Raw genomic sequence first — 26,653 nt, forward strand, 5'->3', positions numbered from 1 at the left:
GCACATCCAGGAAACACAAACTTCTGCTTTATCATTTTACAGATGGAATGCTTTGAACATACAATTGATTACATTTAATTATCATGGGATGGAGTATGGGCTGAGAGCGGTTAACCACTCACCATTGTTGCACAAGGGTCCGACCCAGCCGGACGGACACTGGCAGTCTCCGGTCATGGGGTGACAATTACCACCATTAAAACAATGGCATTTCTGCTGACACTCTAGACCGTGAAAACCTTCAGGACAGGCTATTAAATAAACACAGGAATACACATGCAGGTTACTTTTTGAGAGTTATATAGCCAGAGTTATACACACAACCACTCACATTTTTCACAGTATGTTCCAGTCCAGCCTGGTAAACAAGTACAGGCTCCGCCCACATGCTCACAAGCTGCATCATTTTCACACTGGCATCTGTGATGGCAACCCTGGCCATAGAAGCCATCAGGACACTCTTTACAACACAGAAACATCATAATCATTTACCTTTGAAGGAACTGCAAAAGTGAAATAATGATTAAAAAAATAAATGAAAGGTGCAATGTGGGATTTTTAGAAGCATCTCTTGACATAATATGCAATTTGTTACTACGTTGTCTCGGACGGTGATGTGTTTGTCATGTGACCATAGCTTCACTATGCATTTCAAATCAGTCTCACCGCTAGATGCTGCTTATAGTCCCACATTGCACGTTTAAGCTTATAGAAGATTTACTTAAAGAGCACCTATTTTATTGCTAAAAACGAACGTTTTTCATGTATTTAGTATCATACAATGCGTTTGCGTGGTTTATGGTTAAAAACACATTATTTTTCACATACCGTACATTTTTGTAGCTCCAGATTTCACTCTCTTCCTAAAACGCATGGATTTGGAAAGCTCTGCCTCTGATTGGCCACCTAATCTGTACGTTGTGATTGGCCTGAATACCTCTGACGTCAGGCGGAAATGTGACGCTCTTTACCATGTTTGAAAGATTTGGTTGCTAACAGGAGTTAACTTACAGACTGTGAGTTCGAACCAGGAGGAATTATGATAATGTTGGTCTTGTCTACATCATCAATCCCAGGAAGTAAACTGTTGCCTACAATCCGTGTGTTTGTTGTAGTCCAAGAAAAGAGATTTACATTGGAGACGATAACTCACGTCATCGTTTTCTTTGGGGAATGTACCTTTTGCATATCATTAACATGTACTAATACACAGTTACCAGTGGCGGTTCTACACGGAGGCCAAGGGTGGCCCGTGCCTCTGTAGACAAGTCCCTGGCCACCCCTGTGGCCACCCCGTGCTGACCAAATAAAAAAGTATAAATTTATTTTGATTTTACACGCGAGCGCCAAAAGCGGAACTAATCCGACGCATAACGTTCTAAACGGGCAAATTAGAGCGGCGCACCCAACCACTGTAGCTGGCTGCGGGTGCTCATAGATATGTATATAAAGGCTAGATGGCTCGCCCGCGCTGCTGGCCAATTGAGTGCAACGTCCGCATTTTGGCGGCCATCTTACGACAGGGCGCTCGCTCACTCGTAGCATTGAGTTTTAATGATGCAGGTACTTTTAAATGACCATAACTTGCTTAATTTTTTACCGATTTTCAAACGGTTTGGTTTGTTATAAACATCAAAGATGTACCTATGACACTACATACCTATACTAAAAATAAAAAATAAATTCATGAAACATGTTAAAGCATCCAGAATTATAGCCACGTTAATAACGTTTGTAAAAACCCAAACCGTTTGAAAATCGGTAGAAAATTGAGCAAGTTATGGTCATTTAAAAGTACCTGCACCATTAAACTCAATGCTACGAGTGAGCGAGCGCCCTGTCGTAAGATGGCCGCCAGGTGATGCCGTTAGGGACTCCGCCTTGAGCCATCTAGCCTTTATATACATATCTATGCGGGTGCTGGGTGCTGCTCAGCGAGTGTCTCAATTCGTTCCCAATTTTCCGATGTTGAGAATGTGTATGCAGGTTTGGGGGCGGGTAAGGACTCTAGCTCACTTAACATTGGGACACTGTTCACTTGTTCTCCTGTGACGTGGCTGCGCGTTGTGATCATTCACAGCTGTTACTAATCAACAACCGGCAAAACCAACATCTCGCTAACTTTTTAAAGTTTACACATTGTAAAAAGCGCTGTAATTATGCTCTTACATATACGTGCATACAATTGGAGGAATATAATTAAATGTGTCATATAAAAATGTTTACAATTTAAAATAAATATTATTTTAAATACTGAGTAGATTGTGGTCCATAACTGTCTAGCAATGTGTGTTTATATGTAAACTAAAACAAACGTTTGTCTTTATGAAAGTTTGCATTTCATAAAGTTTATTATGTAGGCTCGCATGATTTTCGGTTGGGGGGCTTTAGAAAAGAGCCAAGCTCCCCTTTTGCACCTGCACTCACTTGTATTAAATAAAGATTTATATGATTGTAAAGTAAGATAAAGTTTATGGGGCAGTTTCCCAGAAAGGGATTTGACTAGTCCTAGACTAAAATAAATGTAAGAGCTGTCCAAACTGAAAACAACTTGCAATGCCATATTTTAAAATACACCATTGCCCTTTGTTTTGCTTCAAAATGCACACAAGTAATGTATTTAGTAAGGCATGTTTGTTAAAACTAGTTATATTTCCTAATTAAACTAAGGCCAGCCTAGTCCTGTCTTAAACTAATTCCTGTAACCGCCCCTATAATCTTTAAATATAATTTCTTGCCGTTTTTTATGTGCCCCTCTGGTAAAACACCGGCCCCTCCTTGGCCCCCCTAGTGAAATTTGTCTAGAACCGCCACTGACAGTTACACATCAAAGGAAGTTTTAAAACGTGAATCGGACAATAGGTGCTCTTTAAACTAAGAACAGAAACATTGAAGTGTTACATGCATACTTTGATCACATCGTGGTCCTGTATATCCCGCTTCACAATGACACTGTCCGGTGACAGGGTCACAGCTTCCCGCATTGCTCCTGCAGTCACAAAGGTTGGCACAGTTCGGTCCCCAGCGTCCCACCTCACACACTGCCACAGAATATACACTATTACATCAAATAATACCTTTACTTACATTATTACCTAACCATACCAATACATGTCCTGGAAAAGTATTTTAAGTGGCATGACTGTAAAAAAATTAGAAATCTGAACTCATTTATAAACATTTACATTAGGTGTTTTGTAGTATAGTGTATCCACTAATGGCAACAGACATTTCTTTAGTACTTTACTTTTCATATAATGTTCATATTTAAGTATAAAGCACACTAAATTTTGTTATTTTATGTTTAAAGGGACAGTAAGTAGGATTTTCCCCCATTTAGTGGTGAAATTGTATTTTGCATTCAAACGAATAGTGCTCTCTAGCGCCTTTATGTACTCGCTGATCTCCTTGTCCGTTTTAGCTGGTTCACGTGTTCTGAATGAAAACTTGTTGCGGTAGGCTAGTGCTTTTTGTCCTTCTCTGCTATTATAGTTTTTCAATATGGCGAAATGACATGGAAGCCTTCTTGGACTTACCCGTTCAATGCAAATAAAGAGAAGATATTCTATGCCTACAAAGAAAAGTCAGATCCTCGGCAGAGGTCATTTGACACCAATGAGGACATATTTATGAATAAAAACATTGATTTTGACTAATAAAATACCAAAAAAACTACATATTGTTCCTTTAAAGCAAGAAAAAACTATGTATATTTTTTAAAAGCTAATTAATCTCTTCTTAAAATATTTTGATGGTTGTACTGGAAAACAAGCCAAAAATAATAAAATAAATGAATAAAATGACTTTTTCAGCAAGAGAAGCGAGTAAAGGCATAACATTAGAGAAGATTAAATTAAATCAAATCCATTAAGCTTCATTTTAAGATCACACGCACACCAACCAGTAATGGGTGAGGTGGAAAAGTCTTTACCAAACACAGTACAGCCTGAACAATGAGTTGGGTGGAGCTGGAATTCTTTTATTTTATAGGGCATGAAGAGGCAAGACTAAATGAGATCAGTAAAGGTCAGCTGGTCCTTCAGGATAACTCAGTATTACTTGGCATTAATTGGGAGGTGCTGAGTGAATGGAGACAAAACATGTGAAAACTGAGCTTGAGGTGATAGGTTAACTGCCCCAGATCTCAAAGCATCTTTTTAAGTTGCGAGGCTGTGTAACATTCAGCCTGAGATCACAGAGATGAAGACAGATTAGTTCAAGATGAAGTCACTGGAGGTGTATGGGTGCCATGGGCTTGTAAATCATCTAATAAAATGTATTATTAACAAGAATAGAGGTAGATAATAAATGTGGTTTTAGAGGAGGCTTTACCTTTTCCACAGTTGGGCCCCGTCCAACCATCCTTACAAGCACAGAAACCCGTCACATGATGGCATTGCCCGTTGTTCTCACAGGAGCAGTGCAACTGACAGCCGAGGCCAAAGTGTCCAGCTTGACAGGCTAATAGAGAAATAAAAACAATATTAGCCATCATGTTATTTAAACAGATCACATTTTGCATGCTGTTTATAGATTATATGGGAGACAGATGTGATATTTCAGGACACCCATTTCAGTTACATCTTACATAATAGGGCACCTTTTGTTTTGCCTCAAGATGCACACCATTAGTGTTTTTGTACAGTATATAATATAACTAAGGTCCAATCTTGGCTTAATATAAACTTTGACCAAGAAACTGGCCCAATAAACTATAATCAAAGCTTAAATTTGAAAACAGAAATATTCAACAGATGTTTCTACTTGAATGTTTGTGGATTTTTGGCAACACTTTACTTGAAGGGGTGTTCATAAGACTGACATGACACCTTCTTAATCATGACATGACATGTGTCATGAACATGAAGGAGATTTTATGCACATTTATGACTAACTCATTAAGTGTCATTTGTTCAGTTATGTCATGCAAAGATGACATTGTTTGAAATGTCTTGTTATGACAACTTGTCATAAACCAACACATCATAACTTGTCATAAATCTAACATAGCAGAATAATTATCAAACATATTAAGAAACGGCCTAGCTTTCATTTAAATGTCATTAAGTGTTAATACTGTCAAATCATTTTAAATAACTTACACCCTAACAGCCACGTCAAAAGACTATACTTAACTTTATGTATGTGCACAATACATAAAAACTGACAACTAACAGATCTTGTTCTTACTCAAAAAGAGGGTTCTAAAATGTTCTGACATAGAAGAAAAATTAATAAAATATTTTATCAACTTAATTAACTTTGCAGCAATATGGACCCAATGCTGCATTGTTTAACCCATTATTGTACTGTTTTCGTTTAATTTTAGGTAAATCGTTCGCCAAATGCAATAAAATAATTTTTTAAAATTTTTAATTATTATTATTATTTAATGATTGATTTTATTTGTTGAACACATGGAAGAAACTAAAAAAAACATTATGAACTGAAGAGTATTTATGATGCTGTTATAAAATTATTTGACAGAGTATGAACACTTTGTACCAGTTGAGGTCAAGAAAAATATTCATGATGCTATTATAAAACTATATGACAAAGTATTAACATTTTATGACAAATTAAATTTGTATCACTTGTAAAAGTGGTCAGTTATGTCGTCTTGGTAATGTCAAGTTGTCATGACAAGTTATGATATATTGGTTAATGTCAAGTTGTCATAACAAAGACATCTCAAACAATGTCATCTTTGCATTAAAAATGACACAATTGAATGAATGACACTAACCTGTAATGACAATTGTCATAAACGTAAATAAAATCTCCTTCATGTTCATGGCACATGTCATGTCATGATTATGAAGGTGTCATGTCAGTCTTATAAACACCCCTTAAAGTAAGGTGTTACCGAATTTTTATTCAATTTTATTTAAATTAATGACTGTTAGATATAAAATAAAGATCTGATAAGATGAAATTAACAACATTAGGAGCTGTTTTTAGTCCGAGACTAAAATGTATGTTTTAACTGTCTTAAATAAAAACAACTTGACACCTTTTAAAATTGATCAGTCCAACTGTTTATATCAGGATGCACTCCAGTAATGTTTTCATAAGTCACATTTATAAAAGTCTAAATGTCCTAATTTAACCAAGGCCTAATCTTAGCTTAATCTAAGCCCTGTCTGTGAAACCAGGCCTAAGGGGTGGTTTCCCAAAAAGTGCTTATTGTAGTCCCAAACTAAATGCATGTTTGATCTGCCTTCATTTTAAAACACCTTGCACTGACATATCTTAGCCTACATCAGTGCCATTGTTTTTTGTAAAGTATGTTTGTAAAAACTACCGGGCATTTAAATGTCCTGTCATAACTAAGATCTAGTCCTGGATTAATCTAAACCCTGTTGAAAACTGGCCCTAAAGGTTAAGATTAAGATTTAATAAAAATGCCGAGCTCACCATTCTCACAGAGATTTCCCATGTATCCTGGCAGACAAACACATGATCCATTTTGTTTGTCACACACTCCACCATTGTCACATTTAGGGCACAGCTCTGTGCAACCCAGACCCCATCGACCCTCTTCACAGTCTGAAAATAAACTTAACAAGTTATACTATGCTCCATTACATTGATGAGATCAAGTTAAAAATATGCTTTTTAATAAAATGTACAATATAAATAAAAAACTTTCAAAATCCATCAATGATTATTTTTCAAAAAGATGCTTTTTATTTCCAAGGCTATTAAATGCAAAATCTAATTATAAAGGCCATATATATATATAACCACACACACATATATTTTTACTCAGTTGGAAGTCACAGACTGCTCATTTACAGCTAATATTCCTTGTCGGCTTGTTAACTGTCCAGTGGCACGGCTTGTCTTCTGTCTCATTATGTTCTCATGCTTTCCTCTAATCGAGTGGCCCTTGAGGAGACATTCATAACCACATTTAGGTCTGTGATGTTTGGCTCGACAAACTGTAACTAATAATATACCTCTACAGTAATTTCTCCATTTAAAACTACATCCTCCACTCCAAAACAGAACAGAATGAAAACCCATTAATGGCAGAACAATTTTCGCCTCTTTCCTAAACATGGCTAGAGCTCAGATTGTCTTGTTTAATATGGTTCAGAGAAAATGGCATGTAAATTGTGATTCCAGATACATTTGGGATAAGTGAACATGATGGTTGTCTTACCTACAGTAAAAACTCAACAACATTGCATGATACCATACTACATTCTGTCTATAAATTGTAAGTATTTCACAGTGTGACATTCGTACCTTTCTCACAGTGTTCTCCTGTCTGCCCGGCGGGACAGTGGCATTGTCCGGTTACAGAGTCACATGGGGCTCCATTACAATGGCAAGACTGGGAGCATCCAGCTCCGAACTGTCCCACAGGACACTCTGTTAAAGTCAGTTCAATACACTTTGTTACAGAATGATGTCAATGGTGTCAAATAAACCTGGAGTTAGAGAAGTAAACAGATTTTATACTGAACATCAGGTAGTGACCAAAACTGTTTAGTGCAAAAAAGTAAATAAAATTGAGCATCGAACATTATTAAGATTATGCATGTTGAGAATGAGGCCATGTAATGAATAATTAATGACGCATCATTGAATTATTAAAAAAATAACGCACAACCAAGTAGGTAATGCAGCACAACGTTAATCAAGTGTGTATTATTTTTTAAATAATTTAAAGGACCGGAGTCAATTTTTTGGCTTATATGGTTACCACAGACATTGCTAAGACATTGCTCTGGTGGATATTTTAAGACATTTGACAGGTCAGGTGTGCGTTTATCGAAAAATAATGCATACCCGTGGAACATTTCTCAACCTAAAGTCATAAATATTTTTTATCAAGTGACAAATGTTTTACGCCAGAATACCAGACTCTGATTGGATACATAAACTTTGACATCAATAATGAAAGCAATGTGTTTTTCTTTAAAAATTAAACTATTTATTTGTCTAACTATACATGATTGAAATTTGTTAGGCAGGAGTTTCCAAATTGTTGTTATTGATGAGTTTAGGAATGCTGGTAGTGAAAGTAGTTGAAAAGTACCAAACTTGAAGAAAATCTCTAATGGATGACAAGCACTTGGACGTATGACTGTGCCGAATGCACTTTGCCAGGGTTCGTACCAGTTTCAGAAAGTTTTTTTTTAACATGAAAGATTTATACGTAACAATCTTGCTTTATTTCTTTAATGGGCAATTTCAGTGCTGGAAGTACAGTGGAAGTCCTTATATGGGCACTTCACCGGGAATAGCACACACACACACCAACCAAGAGCTCAAGTCAAGTCAACCTTTATTTTTATAGCACATTTAAAAACAACAAAGGTTGAGCCAAAGTGCTTTACAAATGAATAAAAATATTAAAAACAGTTAAAAAAAAAACATAATTTTATCAACATCAATACATAATTTGTAATCTATTCAAAGGCTACAGAGAACAGATATGTCTTCAAGGACGACTTAAAAATGAGCTGACACAAAATACACATATATTTTTTAACAAAGTGTTTGTTTAAAGCTGGATTTCGTTGAAATAGGGCGGTCCCAACCGGGTCATGTGTAGCAGGCTGGTAAGTATGTCTGTGTTATGTTGGCAAACGTAAGTCCATATAATGCAAATGACATGAACATAAAGGGAATCATAAGTTGTCCAGAGATAGTGGGATAATGTTTTGCTTAGGTTTTTTGGGAAAGTAGCAATACATTTGATAAAACTAAAGATTTTTCAGAGATATGAAGGATGCAATACTACTCTAAAGGTACTCAATATTAACATGAGCAGGAACACTGCGTGTTATGTTATTGTGTGCCGGCCTTTAGAAGCGCACCAACCAACGGTGACCATACTGAGATTGTCATTCTATATCTTTGCTCTTGGTCTCAGACTGTCCAAAATACTGAATGGAAAGGTCAAAAAACAGAAGAAACAGCAGAGGCAATAACCATAATGCAGAAACAAGCCAAAATGACTCCCTACACAGCCCGCTGTTCCTAATTGATGGCAGACGCTGCACTCTGATCATTTAATGACTTCCAGGTTGTGATGTTTGACTGCCAGCTCACTGTTTCTGTAAAAATATTCCGGATATTTCCGTGCCCCCTGCCAGGTGGAGTGGAATCAGGCATGGAAGGCTGTTCGGGATTTGGCCTGCTGTATTGTTTATGAACGGCACTAGTACCACTACTCATAAGCATATATTATTGAAAAAATCTGACTGTCATTTTGCCCAGAAATCATAAATAAATTGAAGCCAGCAGGGCCACCTTTAGTTTTGTAGTATATCATACTTTAAGAGCATGTAGTTAAAATGCAAATTTTCTGACCCTTAATATTAAACAGATTGCTTTGGGATGTTTATACAATATAAGGTTTGATTTGTATCAGAGTAGTAAACCATGCGTTTGTTTTCTGGCATGGCTATTGCTGAATACTAAGTGAGTGTTGTTGATATGTACAGTAAATATAGGCTGTTCATACTGTATGTGCATTACTATAACAATTTTTGTAATGTATTTTTATGCTGTTAAAATATATCAACATAGTTCTTACTTTTTAATCCAAAAGGCAAGGAGAATTCAGCTTTTCAAAATGTCATTTTGTAACAGGCAGGGTTTAAATATTATTTCTAGATTTTAACATTCATGTTCATAAAAACATTCAAGCAGGAGATAAAAGAATTTCCATCATGTATTCCAGTATTTGGCAGCTGTATATGGCCTATTTCCCCTCACATTATTTATTTTGCTAGTCGATGAGACTTACACGATGACTCAAAGTAACGCAATGTCCGTAAATACACTTTAATGGAATGTCTCTTAAAATCTTAAAGTCACTGAATTCCAGCAAAAAAACATTACTGAAAGGAAAACACCACAGTTTTTCAATATTTTACTGTGTTCTTACCTCAACTTAAACAAATTAATACATCCCTATCTTTTTTCAATGCGTGCACTTAATCTTTGCACCGCGCGTTGTGAATGTATTAGCATTTAGCCTAGCCCCATTCATTCCTTAGGATCCAAACAAGGATGAATTTAGAAGCCACCAAACACTTCCATGTTTACCCTATTTAAAGACTGTTACATGAGTAGTTACACGAGTAAGTATGGTGGCAAAAAATAAAACGTGTCAATTTTTTAAGCAAATAAAAAAATTAAGAACTATATTGTATGGCTAACCTGCCATACAATATAGTTTTCGTTTTTTATTCGCTTAAAAAGTTGCCACATTTTATTTTGCGCCACCATACGTACTCGTGCAACAGTCTTTAAATAGGGAAAACATGGAAGTGTTTGGTGGCTTCTAAATGCATCCTTTTTTTGGATCCTAAGGAATGAATGAGGCTAGGCTAAATGCTAACACATTCACGACGCGCTGTACAAAGATGAAGTGCACGCATTGAAAAAAAAAGAAAAAAGTATGTATTAATTTGTCTAAGCTGAGGTAAGAACATAGTAAAAGAAAATAGTTTTTCTTTAAACTCACCTTGCTCACAGTTGTCTCCGAGCAGACCGGCTGGGCACTGATGGTGACATTGTCCGGTCGTGTGATGGCAGGACACTCCTGCTGGACACTGGCATTTTGACTTGCATCCAGGACCGTAGTAACCAGCATCACACTCTAAAGACCAGAAGACAACAATGAAAATTGCCCTTATCCTTACGCAGTCAGTCAAGTGACTTATAATTTCTCAACTGACCTTGGTTGCAGGTTTTTCCCTGATAGCCGGGCTTACACATGCAGGTCCCATGGCGCCGATGGCACTCAATTGTATTTTGTTGCACGCACTGGCATTCTGCTGAGCAGCCAGATCCATATGACCACTTGGGGCAAGCTTAAAAGTTAAAGGTGCAGTGTGTAATTTTTAGAAGGATCTCTTGACAGAAATGCAAAATAATATACAAAACTATATGATCAGGGGTGTATAAAGACCTTTCATAATAAACCGTTATGTGTTTATTACCTTACAACAAGACCTTTTTATCTACATACACAGAGAGTCCCCTTACATGGAAGTCGCCATTTTGTGCCGCCATATATCTACAAAAGCCCTTAATGGACAACTTTTTTTACTAAGTTGTCTCCGACGATGACATGTTTGTCAGGTGGCGGCTATCGTAGCTTCTCTATGTGTTTCAAAATCGAGGGGGTGAGCAGTGGACTGAGCTGTTGGTTGCAATTTGCAACCTCACCACTAGATGTCGCTAAAAATTGCACCTTTAAAGGCAATTGTCAGATTGTAAAACTGCAACATGATTTGCTTGCTTCCACTTAATCACACAAGATTGCTTAATCATAAACAGCTTACTCGGGTAAATCGCATTGTGTGTAAACAGTATGAGTCAATGTTGTGGTCTGATATTCTGAACTTACGTAAGTGACAGAACCTGCCGTAGAGCCCTGGGTCACACAAACAGGCTCCATATGTGCGGTGACAGCGTCCATTGTTAGCACAGTTACATTTCTTGTTGCAATGCTTTCCATAAAGTCCCTTTGGACAGCCTGAGAACAACAGAGTGAAAACTGCATTAATCTTAAAAAATGTATATTAAACCCACATTTAATATATAACAAACTAATAATGATACTGATGTTATTTACGTCTAAGTCTTTACATAAGTTAAACATCAGATATGTGATACTGTTCTCTACATAAAATCGTCCTAAAGAACAGTATGTGAAAATATAACTTTGATATCTTTAAAGAGGACATTTCGCAATACTTTTTTAAGGTGTCCCCAAAGTACACATGTAGAGTTTTAGCTCAAACTACCATATAGATAATTTATTATAGCATGTTAAAATTGCCACTTTGTTTGTGTGAGCAAAAATGTGCCATTATTCGGTGTGTTCTTTAAAACGCAAATGAGCTGATCTCTGCACTAAATGGCAGTGCTGTGGTTGGATAATGCAGATTAAGGGCGGTATTATCCCCTTCTGACATCACAAGAGGAGCAAAATTTCAATTACCTATTTTTTTCACATGCTTGGAGAGAATGGTTTACCAAAACTAAGTTACTGGATTGATCTTTTTCAAATTTTCTAGGTTGATAGAAGCACTGGGGAACCAATTATAGCACTTACTGTAAACATGAAAAAGTCAGATTTTCATGATATGTCCCCTTTAATACTGACTGAGTAAGATTGAAATGAATGTGAGATTTAGGAATTAAAAATCTTTAGCCTGGATTTAACATATGGCACAGATTGTTTTCTGATCCAGCAGTCACTCACCATCCTGGCACAGGTCTCCACTGACTCCAGGTGGGCAGCGGCATTTTCCACTCACCGGGTGGCAGTTACCACCATTTTTGCACTTACAAGTAAAAGCACAGTTTCTGCCAAATGTGCCCTCCGGACAAGCTGAAATAAGCAAGTAAACTTTATTCATAGCAATTATAAAATTAAATCCCTTATTACGGAATCTTATAATGAACATACTCTGGTTACAAATGATCGCTGTCCAACCATCAGGGCACTCACAACCGTTTCTCTCCACGTTACAAAATCCGCCATTGGAACAGTCGTCACATGTCAAGCTGCAATCGTGGCCAAATGTCCCATTCAGGCACACTGAAAAGAACACAGGGTGTCATGGGTCAGTAGGCTGGCTCCTCCTCCATATTTTAAACAAAATGTTCATGGTGTTTCGCATGGTTACCAAGGCATTGATATATGGTTGCTAAGGTGTTTTTTAGCATGCTCCTATGCAGTTGTAAGGGTGTTGCTACACAAAAATGCTGGGTTGAGTCAAAAAGGGAAAAACCAAGACGTTGGGTTTAATTAATCTAGAAAATGTTTATATTTGACCCAACAATGGGTTGAAACAATTCATTTTGCGTTAAAACAACCCAGCATGTTAAATTACAACCCAATAGGTTGGGTTCATCCCTTTTTGACCCAGTGCTGGCCCAGAATTTAGTTGCATACAATCCGAATTCAAAAGTCTAAAAAATCCCACTCTGGTATTGGTCACATTTTTCCTTTAAAGGGACACTCCACTTTTTTTCTAGCTCCCCTAGAGTTAAACATTTGATTTTTACCATTTTCGAATCCATTCAGCTGATCTCCGGGTCTGGCGTTAGCACTTTTAGCATAGCTTAGCACAATCCATTGAACGCAGTGCCCGAAAATAGTCCCATGCCATTGAAAGTTACTTAGAGGATGATTTTTGGCGTCGTAATATCATTGCGCCTCCTGCAGCCATGTTACAGCAGTAAAGGCCTTGATTATGACGCCAAAATGAGAATATAGTTCTAAGCCATATCAGCCTAGAAAATTGCAATTTTTTATTTTCTGTCGGTCTAAGTACATGATGTAACTACAGAAGTGTCAAGTTTTAAATAGAAAAAATATCAAAACTCTTTGGTTATTTTTTAGCGGAATGCTAATGGTCTAATCAGTTTCAATGGATTATGCTAAGCTATGCTAAAAGTGGTAGTGCCAGACCCGGAAATCAGCTGAATTGGCTTTAACTCTAGGGGAGCTGGAAAATGAGAATATTTTCAAAAAAAGTCTTAAGATGGCACGCTTTTCCATAACAAATTGCACAATTTGAGGTATCCGTCATGTCCACAGCACAAACAGTGTAGGAAAGTTGCTGTAATTTCTTTAAATCTCTTACACTTATTGGGGGGAATACTAATAGGACGTAATGCTTGCCATATGAAGAGACATAACAACAAACCAAATTTTTCAGAGATTGTGCTTTCTGCCCGCAGTTCCCCAAAGCTGTCTTCCTCATAGTCATTAAAGCGTTCTAGGGGTTGTGGGTAGTCCTGGAGGAGCGTAAGATGAATGAGAGGTCTTTCAACCACCACTGGACTAGACAGCTCCTCGACCGCTCTCTCCAGAGCTACAGAGAGCAGAAATAGTGAATCATATAAAGAGAAGAGTGGAAATAATGATTCATTTTGTCATCATCAACAATGCTAACATCATGTCCAACATAACACTTAACTGAAAGTCAAACAGTACTCACGCACACAGGAGTGTCTATCCTCAGCGAGCCGGTTTCCAAATCGACAGAAGCAGTGATAGGAGCCGGCTGTGTTCTGGCAGGTGTGCTCACAGCCTCCATTATCAGACAGACACTCATCTACATCTGTACACCAGTGGAAAACAATAAACATGAATGCACTGTGATTATTTTAGCACAGAGACAGCGCTAACACAGAACTCATAAGATATTGTGGCCCTGTCTGTAAAAACACAGCTAGCAAGTCATTTTTTTCTTGATTTTATCCCATATAATGTAAACAACATTCTGTGAAAATATAACCTTGATATCTTTAATATTGTCTCAGTAAGACCATGTCAAAGATGAAAATTTAAGTGAAATCAAAGACTGATATTAATCTTTAATGCTCCTAATCTTATATTTAGATTATGAGACATAATCTTCATTGTTTTCACAATAGATAGTAAGCAGGTTGTGTTACCATCACATCCACAGCCATCTGAGTTGAGTCTGTATCCTGCTCTACAGTGGCACTCATAACCTCCAGGATAGTTTGTGCAGTCCTGCTCACAACATGACGTTTCTTCCTCACATTCCTCCAAGTCTAAAAGACAAGACAAACTTAATAAATGTCAGGCCAACATTGGGTTTTAATGTTAATCCGACATTGGGTTTTGACGTTAACACGACATTAGATCTGGACGTCAGACCGATATTAGGGCTTGACATCAAGCCGACGTTGGGTTTTAAAGTCAGACTTGTGCACAATTCAGAATTTCAGAATTGGCCTCCATTCAATTCATGAATTGGAATTTGAATTGAATTGACTCCGCCCTACAGGAAGTTGAATTTGAATTTGAATTGGAATGACAGGAAGTGGAATTAAATTCATGGCAATTCAAAGAAATTCCACAGTCACACAACAGAAATAATCTCACATACATTCAGTGTTAGGAAAGTTACTTTGGAAAATTGTTTGGCAACCATTTTAAATTTCTTTGGTTAAAGTAAAGCATTCTGGGAAATAAAGTCATGTTCCATCGTGTTCCACAAAATTACAATTACAAAAAAAATCTAACTTAATCATTTGTTATGTGACTATAACATTAATTGCTGGGGGAAAACATTTCCTGTTAATGTAATCTGTACAAGTTGTTCAAACTAATATAATTTATAGAATATGTAATGCAATCATATCTGACATAATGAAAGCTTCACTTTTAACACTTCACTTACTGTATAATATGTATATGAATTTCTTTGAATTTCTATTGAATTGTAATTCTGCTTCCTTTAATTCAAATTCGAATTGTAATTCTAGATCCTGTTTTTGACATCAATTCAAATTCAATTCAAATTCAAGAATTGAATTGGAATTTAGAAGTCATTCTCAATTCAATTCTGAATTTTGCACAAGCCTGTTTAAAGTCATCTGACTTTAGACCTGGATGTCAGGCTGACATTAGATTTGGACGTCAGGCCAACGTTGGGTTTTAACGTTACTCCGACATTGGGTTTTGACCTTAACACTTCATTAGATCTGGACGTCAGACCGATGTTAGATCTGGATGTCAGACCAACCTTGGGTTTGGTTTTAACCTTAATCCGACATTGGGTTTTGACGTTAACATGACATTAGATCTGGACGTCAGACCGATATTAGGGCTTGACATCAAGCCGACGTGGGTTTTGAAGTCAACCTGACTTTAGACCTGGATGTCAGGCTGACGTTAGAATTGGACGTCAGGCCAACACTGGGTTTTAACGTTACTCCGACATTGGGTTTTGACCTTAACAGTTCATTAGATCTGGACGTCAGACCGATGTTAGATCTGGATGTCAGACCAACCTTGGGTTTAGTTTTAAACTTAATCCGACATTGGGTTTTGACGTTAACACGACATTAGATCTGGCGTTAAACCGATATTAGGGCTTGACGTTAAGCCGACGTTGGGTTTTTAAGGTAATCTGACTTTAGACCTGGATGTCAGGCTGAAATTAGATTTGGACGTCAGGCCATTGTTGTGTTTAAACGTTACTCCGACATTTGGTTTTGACGTTAACACGACATTAGATATGGACGTTAGACCGAGGTTAGATCTGGTCATCAGGCCAATGTTGGATTTTAACCTTAATCCGACATTGGGTTTTGACGTTAACACGACATTAGATCAGGATGTCCGGCCAACGTTGGGTTTTAACGTTAATTCGACATCGAGTTTTGACGTTAACACAACATTAGATCTGGACGTCAGACCGACATTAGATCTGGACGTCAGACCGAGGTTAGATCTGGACATCAGGCCAATGTTGGATTTTAACATTAATCCGACATTAGGTTTTGACGTTTACACGACATTAGATCTGGACATCAGGCCAACGTTGGGTTTTAACCTAATCCGGCATTGGGTTTTGACGTTAACACGACATTAGATCAGGATGTCCGGCCAACGTTGGGTTTTAACGTTAATTCGACATCGAGTTTTGACGTTAACACAACATTAGATCTGGACGTCAGACCGACATTAGATCTGGACGTCAGACCGAGGTTAGATCTGGACATCAGGCCAATGTTGGATTTTAACATTAATCCGACATTAGGTTTTGACGTTTACACGACATTAGATCTGGACATCAGGCCAACGTTGGGTTTTAACCTAATCCGGCATTGGATTTTGACATTAACATGACATTAGATCTGTATGTCAGGCCAACGTTGGGTTTTAATGTTAATCAGACATCGGGTTTTGACGTTAACACGACATTACATCTGGACGTCAGACCGATATTAGATCTGGACATCAGGCCAACATTCGGGCTTGACGTTAAGCCGGCATTGAGTTTTGACGTCAAGCCGACGTTAGGTTTTGACGTCAACCAAATTTTCATTTCCAACCGAAATGGAATGTCTGCACGACACTAGAGCTTGACGTCAGTCCGATGTTGTATTTTGACAATTTTCTCATTTCCAACCAAAACGCTCTGTAAATTTGTGGGCACTGAAGGCTGTTTTTTGAAAAGTGAGCACTGTCCTGTAGAGTCTAGTTACAACCCTAATCAAACACACCTGATAAATCTAATCAAAGTCTTATGAATGAAATGCAGGTGTGTTTGAATAGGATTGGAACTAAACTCTGCAGGGCAGTGGCCCTCCAGGACCAAGGGTTCCCATCCCTGTCCTACATAATGTAAACGACATTCTGTGAAAATATAACATAATATCTTTAATATAATAAAGTAAGGTCATGTCAAACTTTGATGTTCCTAATCTCATAATTAGATTGAGACTTTGCAGACAAACAGAGTGTCATATATAATAAGTATATATACTGTAATATCAGTTTAACACCACACTGTATATTCACCTAAACAAGTTTTGAGGTCTTCAGCAAGCTGATAACCCTGATTACAGCTGCAGACAGGTCCAGCTGTGCCATGGTGACATTGGTGCAAGCAGCCTCCATTATCAGACTCACAACTGTTTACAATCTCCATTTCAATACCTGCAGTACATTGTGCATACAGAAATACAATCACACAAACCCTCTTATTTATCATGAATGTTTTGTGATATAGCAGCTAAACTTATCTATGGCATGGGGTCTTTGCTCAGCAGTCACTCACGGTAGCATTTTCTGCCATCAGAGCCCAGCTCGTATCCCGGACTGCAGACACAGGAGAAAGATCCCGGGGTGTTTCGGCAACTATGAGCACAAGCTGCCTGCCCCGTTTCACACTCGTCCAAATCTGTAACATATCCATTACATGTAATTCATGACAGATCAGAACAAGTTTTCTGTTTTCATAGATATTTACTACATAGTGTGGAGACCACAATGTGCCTTCAAGCTTCCCAAGCTTGTTGAGTCACTTTCTATGAAAGTTTCCTTCGTATGAACTTCATTGATTTCAGCGCCCACCCAAAAGTTTCCTCTCATGTTAACCGCAACAGCAGTTCTGTCAGACTGGAAAACCCTGCTTAGTATCTAAGTATCAAGCAATATTTCACAAATCTCAGCTTTCTCCTAATGAAACACAGTGCTTCACTGTTCTCAGTTTTTTTATAAAGTAGAAATAAAACTTTTTTTAAACGTCGGAAAAAGAGAATCATTCGATACTTTCCATGACAGTGAAATTGAACCCTAGCATTCAGATCCTTCACAAGCATTTACCTTGACAGCTCTTCTGATCTGCGGCCAGCGTGAATCCTTGGTGACAGCCACACACTGCCTGACCGCCATCACTGTGACATAAATGCATGCAGCCGCCATTCCTTTCTGCACATGGGTTCCTCACTGAAACATATGATGTTTAAGTCAGATCTTATTAGTCATGTTACTGGCTTGCTCTCTCTCTCTCTCTCTCATACAATCACTTATTATTAACACACAAATAGCTTCCTGTAGTCTTCTCAATTTTTTCAAACTTTCCTGGCCAACGCTCTTCTGCAAAGTTATTTTGCTGTCTATAGCAAAAATGATTCAGGGCACTTTTTGCTCCCTGAATTGATTTTTTAAAACATTTTTTTCTATTTATAATTTTGTTTAATTTAAAGGTCCAGTATAAGTTTTTAGTCAGCATCTAGTGGTGAGATTGTGAATTGCAACCAACCTATATTTCGAAAGGCAAAGAGAATCTACAGTAGCTGCCACAGGACAAACATGTCTAGATATATACACTAGATGTCGCATTGGGGTTCTTATGCTGCGTTTACACCAACCGCGGTAGAGGCGTGAAGCGCGAGTGATTTCAATGTTAAGTCAATGTGAAGACGCGTTGACACGCGTCAGGAGGTCCCGCTGTGCGGAAGAGGCGTTCGGCGCGGCACGGAAGATGCGTTTCCGCCTCATTCGCGCGAGTTGAGCATTGTGCGCGGTATGCGCTAATGGTGCTTTTTGTGCATTTTGCGGTTCACGTGAATTTGCGGCTGACGCCCGAGTTTACGAATTTGAACTTTGGCGGAATTTCGTGCCGCGTTAACCAATCAGGAGTCACTCATTCAACCAACGCTTGATATTGTCCGTAAGCAGTCACCCGGAGCTATATGACACAAGTTCTTATTTCTATAGAGGAGACAGGAATAAAAAGGACTTCGCTTGGAAGAGTGTCAGTGAGGACATTGGGCAACCTGGTAAGTTGTAAATACACATTTTACTTTTGAGTCACGTGACGTTTATCGACCCGCGCTGTTTATTTTCCCCCTATAGTAGTTACCAAATACAAACCAGTAACTCTCTCGATAAATGCACAATCAACATCAGTCATCTTGCAAACAGACAACCGCATAGCATTTGCCTCTCCCACAAGAAGCGGAGTTTGCCTCTGACGCGCGTCAAATGCTTGCTTTTTCCGCGCGTCTACTCCGCTCTACATGCGCAAATGCATTCAAACTGTTCAAGCGGCAAACTAGGCGTGGTAGACGCCTGAAACGCGGTTGGTGTAAACTCAGCATAAGCATGCGTCAAAACTGGCGCCATTTTTGAACAGAGGTCTTGTCATAGAAAGTAGCTAGGTAATGCTACTATCTCCGCCTGTACTTAGAATTCATGGATGATGCGGGACTTTTGTGCTGCGTATAGATGTTAGACCTACTAGCACTATGCATTATAGTTAGAAAGAGTAGATTTTCATAATATCAAAACTTTCTTTTTTTCTGGACACAATGCTAAATACATGTCTGACTGTTGGAACGAACAAAAAGAAAACCTAGAAAATCACATTCATGACAAGTTATGGTGATTTTATTTCCATTACACCATTGCCTACAATGACGCTGATGCAGGGCTCCCCTGTTTCAAGATGGCGGTTCTATTTGACGCATTCGGTCCAATGAACTGCCGTAGCCAAGGTGACATCTAGTGCAGTGGTTCTCAAACTTTTCCGGTGTGCGGCCCCCCTTGGATACGGTGCATCCCTTTGCGCCCCCCAAAAGAAAATGTATGACATAAAACATTCTAAAACTTAAACATTTAAATTAAACAAAACATTAAATTATACAACGTATTGCTGTTGGTTAGGAGCCTTATTTTTCTGAGGTTTCATTACATAGAATTTATGATAAATTAATGTATTTTATAAAATGTCATAATACTGGGGCCCCCCTGGCACCATCTCGCGGCCCCCCTGAGGGCCCCGGCCCCCAGTTTGAGAACCACTGATCTAGTGTACATATCTATAATTGCCTGACACAATGGCTGCGTCCCAAAGGTTAGGCAGCTGACTTGTTGCCTTGCTGCCTCATGAGGTAATAACTTCGGAGGCATGAAGGCAGCTCCGAGAAACACATTCGAACAGACTTCATAGGGAGTGTAATAGAGGGGGCGCCTTTGTCGTACCTAATCCCATATTTAAAAACTACAATACTAATTTCTCACTAGAAATGCAATTAAAAGGTGTATAAAGTGAAAATATAACTCTATTTACATTAAATTTGTGCTCCACCCGCTTCCTTGGCCACCATTTTATTTTTTCAAACTTGACCAGGCTCGACCAATCACATTCTCTGTGCACGCATTTTGGTGATTAAAACCTATGAAAAAGCTGTCTGTAAGAATTTTAAAGGGGACATGTCATAAAAAATTTAAGCATTTATGTTTAAAAGTGCAGTGTGTAATTTTTAGAAGAATCTCTTGACAGAAATGCAAAATAATATACAAAACTAAATTATCAGGGGTGTATAAAGACCTTTTGTAATGAACCGTTATGTGTTTATAGCCTTAGAATGAGACGTTTTATCTACATACACAGAGGGTCCCCTTACATGGAAGCCGCCATTTTGTGCAGCCATGTTTCTACAGAAGCCCTTAACGGACAAACTTTTTTACTAAGTTGTCTCCAACGAGTATGACATGTTTGTCCGGTGGCGGCTACCGTAGCTTCTCTATGCATTTAAAAAGCAAGACGTGAGCAGTGGACGTAGACCGTTGGTTGCAATTCACAACCTCACCATTAGATGCCACTGAAATTTACACACTGCACCTTTAAGTGCTATAATTGGGTCCCCAGTGCTTCTATCAAACTAGAAAATATGAAAAAGATCAACCCAGTAACTTAGTTTTGGTAAACCATTCTTTGCAAGCATGAAAAAATAGGTCATTGAAATATGGCTCCCCTTGTGATGTCAGAAGGGGATCTTATTATAATAATACCTCCCCTAAATCTGCATGGAACTGCAGAGAAAAAAATTATTGACAGCACAACTGAGTTTCAATTTCAACAAACCACTATCATGGCGATCAGTGTTTGCATTTCATCAGCTCATTTGCATTTAAAAGGACACACCTAAAACGGCGCATTGTTCCACACATACAAAGTGGCAATTTTAAAACGTTTCAATAAATTATCTATATGTTTTTTTGAGCTAAAACTTCACACATGTACTCTGTGGACACCAAAGATTTATTTTACACCTTAAAAAAGTCTTGTGAAATGTCCCCTTTAAAGTAGTATCACAAAGATAAAGTAAATTAAATGACTGTTATCCATTAAATCATATTGCCCATTCATTTTAAATGAACATTACGTCACCATCTAAGATATTATTACATTAAAAAACATAATTATCACTTTCTCCATTCTGCTTATCTTCACCTAACACTGGTAACACTTCACAGGGAAACAACTGTCGCTGGTGAGTTTCCGGGCATTGGATCTGTGGGGCAGGCAGAAGTGAATGTGAATTTTGGCAGACGTACTGGAACCGACACCATGTTAGCCAAGAAAATTATGCTGTAGTCTAAATAATGTAAGTGCTACTCAGTAAAAAGTGTTATTTGAAAACTGGCCAAATTGCCAGCGGTTTAAAATATGGATGCTTAAGTGACTCACACTAACTGCAGTCTAAGTCCAGGGAATTACTGTAACTGAAACACTCAGCTTGACCCATCTTTAATTTTAACCACATGTTTATTGAGTATAGTATCACTATTAGAGTTACTACTATAGTCAATAGTTGAAAATTTGGGATTTTACAGTTTAGTTGTTTACAAAATTTTTGGATCATGACAGTCTACTAGTCATTACTACTGTAAATACACTCTGAATTCAATCAGTGCGGCCATTGTCATTAAACTAAATGAGTAATGCAAGACTCACATCTGCAGCGCTTGCCATCGGCTGTAAGCTGGTAGCCGCGTCTACAGTGACACTGGATGTGAACCGGTGAAAGCTGAACACATTCCTGCTCACATCCTCCATTATTCACTGCACATGAGAGGACAGCTGCAGACAGAAAAATAGGGTCTGAGACAAACACTTTTATGAATTGTTAAGAGTCCAGAAACTGTGTTGAAAACATTGGAGAAAGAGCCAGCTAGAAAGTATACAGACAATATGTGATTTAGCTTTTTAAAATAGGCAGTTTTATTAATTTAATTATACACAATAAATAAAAAGCAAATACTTTCAGACTGTTTTTGTTCTTTAATAAGATCAACAGCTAAGATAAAGCTATAAAAGAAATAATTGAAATTAAATTAAGATAATGATCAGTGGCGGCTCATGACCCCTAAGGGCGCAAATTCAAAATAAGTGTTCAGAGTGTCATGTGTGTTGCTCGTGTATTCAAAATATGTGTTTGTTGCGTCTTGTGAACCATGTGCATCACGTGTTTTGTAAAAATAAGTGCCTGCTGCATACCCATCAAAACCGTTTATGATAAAAGAGACGCTCACATTCACAAAATACACGCAAGACACTCCCTTAAAGGAATAGTCTACTCATTTTCAACATCAAAATATGTTATTACCTTAACTAAGAATTGTTGATACATCCCTACATCATCTGTGTGCGCCCACGCAAGCGCCGGAGCGCGCCGCGACGCCCCGACAGCACCCAGCCCAGCCCAATTCATTCAATGCTACCATTTAGAGATAAAGTTAGAAGTGACCAAACACATCAACGTTTTTCCCATTTAAGACAAGTAGTTATACGAGCAAGTTTGGTGGTACAAAATAAAACGTATCGCTTTTCTAAGCGGATTTAAAAGAGGAACTATATTATATGGCGTAATAGCACTTATGGGAGTACTTCGACTCTGCGCAGTAACACCCTCCCTCTCCCATTATGAGAGGGAGAAGGGGAGCGGACTTTTCAGGCGAGTCGAAGTACTCCCAAAAGTGCTAAATGGTACCATTGAATGAATGGGGCTAAGCTAAATGCTATCGAAGCGTCGCAGCGCGCTCCAGCGCTTACTTGCACGCACACAGATGATAGAGGGATGTATCAACAATTCTTAGTTAAGGTAATAACATATTTTAATATTAAAAATGAGTAGACTATTCCTTTAACAGTAAACTCTGATTACGCATAAGATCATGCAAGTGTCTGGCAAACGTGAGCATCTCCTCTATCACAAACCCTTTCTGCAGCAGGCATCCACTTTGACAAGACACGTGATGCACACAGGACCTCTCGACGCGCAGAACACATATTTTGAAATTACGAACCACACACATGACGGGCTACGTACATGTTGTAACGAACTTTGCATTGAGCGCCCTCGAATAAAGAAGTCACTGACCGCCACTGATAATTATATATATATATATATTTTTTTTTTATATTTTATTTATAACCGTTTTTCATGTAAACATAAAACAGATGAAAGAATATGGAATGTATACAAAGACATACTATACACAAAGAAAAACAAAAAAAGGAGAACCACCCCCCACCCCCCACAAACAGGCACCAGATACAATAAACACCTTAAACAAAGACATGCGTAATCAAATAAAACAGAGTGAAAAAATACATTCAATTACATAAATGCTCAAACAAATTCAATTCTTAAAAAGATACCCGAGGAAGGGACCCCAGATTTTTTCAAATTTTTTAGAAGCATCGACCCTGGAAAAGCGTATCTTTTCAAGCTTAAGTGCGGCAACCATCTCAGCCAACCATTTATGAAAACTTGGCGTTAGGGTGGACTTCCACTCCATCAAAATCACTCTTTTACTGATAATGATATTAACCGAATGTTTTCGGCACGTATGTACATTTATCAAATACTTTTAAATCCACTTAATCCTGGCCTTAGGCAATTTAGAAATACCTCTTTGTTGGCAGGAGTCAAGAAAACATGTTAGACGCACAGGGTTTTGCATCAATTGAACACATGCCTGTTCTTTTCTTTCATGAGAGCACACATACATTATCTAAAATGTCATGGTAGCACCTCTGGCTTGAATTACATGAATATTCTGTTGCCCGTTTACTGTGTTGTATACGGTAATTTAGGCAAGTTGCGTTTGAAAGGTCAAACACTCAACAAAGCTTATTTTTTATCATATAACTGTGGTATTTAACATTACGTGAATGTAAAAGCAACCTCACAAGCACAATAGAAATATACAAAGTTATTGATAAGGATTTATTAGCCGCAGTTTAGATTCGGATGCACGCTTACTGTGTTTTATACGGTAATTTAGTCACGTCGAGTTTTGTTTCTACTTTAATATACGTATTGTCATTTATGTGTATCATCTTTAGCACCCAGAATCTTTTGTGTCTCAAACATATTTGTGTTCGGCTGCTATTTTTATCACATTAATGTTTTAAAAACATTTCCCTACATGTAATGACGGGGAATGAAGCTGTCCAATCATAGCAGTGGGTGTTTACGTTCAGGTCTTCAATGCGGCCCGCCCCTTCAAACGAACCATTTCTCAAGACAGCCACTAATCCATGTTACAAAATAGCGTATTACTTATTGCTTTTGATGTTTTTGAATGTAAAAACAACGCGAAATGCATAAGTAGACATCAATCAAAGTCATAAAGCAATAAAATCGACCAATTCACGGCCCCTTTAAGACAAGGAATGTAAATAAAAAGGAAATTATTAAGTCTACATCAATATTATGTTATGTTTTAAAATGTTTAACAGCTATTAAAAAGTCATAAAAAGTAAAAACACTTAGGGCTCTATCTTACACCCGGCGCAATGCAGCGCAATGCGCGACGCAAGTGTCTTTCGCTAGTTTCCACCCTGTGCAATTATAATTTTCACGTTTAGCGCCACGTTGTTTAAATAGCAAATGCATTTGCTATTTTGAGGCAACTAAAATAGACTACGCCATTGACCAACAAAAACCTGGTTTAAAGTCTAAAGTCAATGGCACAATATGTTTTTTGTCATTTAAAGAGCACATTAGTAACATGCGCCTATAAACGGGACGAAAACGCGGGTTTGCTTATCACACACATGAATGCACAACAGCACAAAAACGTTTTTAAATATGAAAGATTAAAGGATTTAATGTAAAAGATTATTATTGAGTCTCTTGGACCTAAATGAGGACCAATTATGAGACGTTAGAAGGCACAAAGAGCTGCTTTCACCTGTAACCTGGTAAGTAAATAAATGCTTTGCTTTAAACAAATGCATCTGTTTTTAAATGTTTTTTTTTTTTAAATGCTACCTCACGGATTTATTGTATATGATGACTCTGTACCTGTGGATATGGTGAGATGAGAAACATTTTTAAGTAATGCTTAAAAAAAACTTGTGACGCTGTCCAAGTGTTGAAATGTGCGGAGAGCCGTTTGTAAAATCTTTATCTCCTGTTTGTTACAAATAAAGTATTTTTAGAGTACAAACCTTATCTTACATACTTGTAAATTATTTTTTGATGATTTTGGATAGCCATACATTTAAAGCAATTAAAAGTCTGCTTTTTTACTTCCATGACTAAAAGAAAACGATTTTTAAAGGTTTTAATGAAAAAATAACAATTTCAATACAAGTGAAAACAACACAATTATTTAACATTAATCTTAAACTGGGGATCTTCTTACTCCGCTTAGTTTTTCAGTTTACAAAGTCCGTCATCTAAATAGGGATTAGACATAGCGCCAGCACAACTGGCTTTTAAAGGGAATGAGAGCTGAGACTCTCATTGGTTTATTGCACGTTACGCCCAAAATACTCCCAATTCTCATTAAAAAAATAGAACCAACCCTTTTCGACCATGCGCTCGGCACACAAACCATTTTTCCCGTCGTTAAATTAGCAAAAGTGGATTCGGACCCGCCCATTTAGATGTTGCGCTGTGCGCTTTAGACAATGCGCTTAGATCATTAAAATAGGGCCCTTAATGTCAAGAATGGTTCTTATAGTAGTGGAAAAGTAAAATATTCAACGCAATCTAATGGCAATTCGTATGTATTTTACAAGGTGGCTAATTCGTATTAATTTTTACGACAGCACTTATATTTTTGTACAATTTGCTTTCGCCCCTGTGATGTTGGGGTTAGGGATGGGGTTTCATTATTGTTTTTATGATAATCGTACATTTTTGTATGACTTACTTCGTACTAATTCATACGAATTAGCCAACCCATAAAATACACACAAATTCCTGTGAGATCAGGCTGGAAACGTTAATATTTTTTTCTGTCAACAAAAACATTGTTCACAATAATCATCCAAATTACTACTATTTTTAAAAACTGAATAATTTAAAACCAGCATTTTTTTGAAGACTAACATGAGTATTTGATGAAAATAAAACATCCTTCTTATTTCAATCAAGTGTTTAGATTCGAATAGTTCTTCTGTTTTTCAAAGACGATATCCATCTCAGGACAGAAACCAATTATAATATCTTAAATAGTTTTGTTCTGCATCATTAAAAAGCCATTTGATGTGAGGTGATAAGAAAAGGGTCAGGTTGTTTTTAGGGT

General features: G+C 37.7%; 1 protein-coding gene across 3 annotated transcripts in view; it reads right to left on the reverse strand.

Moving 5' to 3' along the window:
• megf6a (multiple EGF-like-domains 6a) overlaps positions 1 to 26,653 on the reverse strand; it is a 71,913-nt gene that overhangs the window by 10,892 nt on the left and 34,368 nt on the right. For 2 of the 3 annotated variants that reach the window (XM_073875182.1, XM_055187783.2), the window contains exons 3-20: positions 22,062 to 22,187; positions 18,140 to 18,262; positions 17,592 to 17,714; positions 17,333 to 17,470; positions 14,449 to 14,571; positions 13,989 to 14,111; positions 13,695 to 13,862; positions 12,449 to 12,580; positions 12,242 to 12,370; positions 11,381 to 11,509; positions 10,707 to 10,841; positions 10,493 to 10,627; positions 7,255 to 7,380; positions 6,418 to 6,549; positions 4,333 to 4,461; positions 2,910 to 3,041; positions 332 to 460; positions 123 to 251 (exon numbers count right to left, since the gene is read on the reverse strand). In XM_073875182.1, coding sequence (XP_073731283.1) covers positions 123 to 251; positions 332 to 460; positions 2,910 to 3,041; positions 4,333 to 4,461; positions 6,418 to 6,549; positions 7,255 to 7,380; positions 10,493 to 10,627; positions 10,707 to 10,841; positions 11,381 to 11,509; positions 12,242 to 12,370; positions 12,449 to 12,580; positions 13,695 to 13,862; positions 13,989 to 14,111; positions 14,449 to 14,571; positions 17,333 to 17,470; positions 17,592 to 17,714; positions 18,140 to 18,262; positions 22,062 to 22,187 — 2,361 coding nt within the window. The remainder of the gene's footprint in view (positions 1 to 122; positions 252 to 331; positions 461 to 2,909; positions 3,042 to 4,332; positions 4,462 to 6,417; positions 6,550 to 7,254; positions 7,381 to 10,492; positions 10,628 to 10,706; positions 10,842 to 11,380; positions 11,510 to 12,241; positions 12,371 to 12,448; positions 12,581 to 13,694; positions 13,863 to 13,988; positions 14,112 to 14,448; positions 14,572 to 17,332; positions 17,471 to 17,591; positions 17,715 to 18,139; positions 18,263 to 22,061; positions 22,188 to 26,653) is intronic. The other variant, XM_055187785.2, reaches the window with a different exon arrangement.

Source organism: Misgurnus anguillicaudatus, chromosome 13, assembly GCF_027580225.2.
Source record: "Misgurnus anguillicaudatus chromosome 13, ASM2758022v2, whole genome shotgun sequence".
Taxonomy (NCBI): Eukaryota; Metazoa; Chordata; class Actinopteri; order Cypriniformes; family Cobitidae; genus Misgurnus; species Misgurnus anguillicaudatus.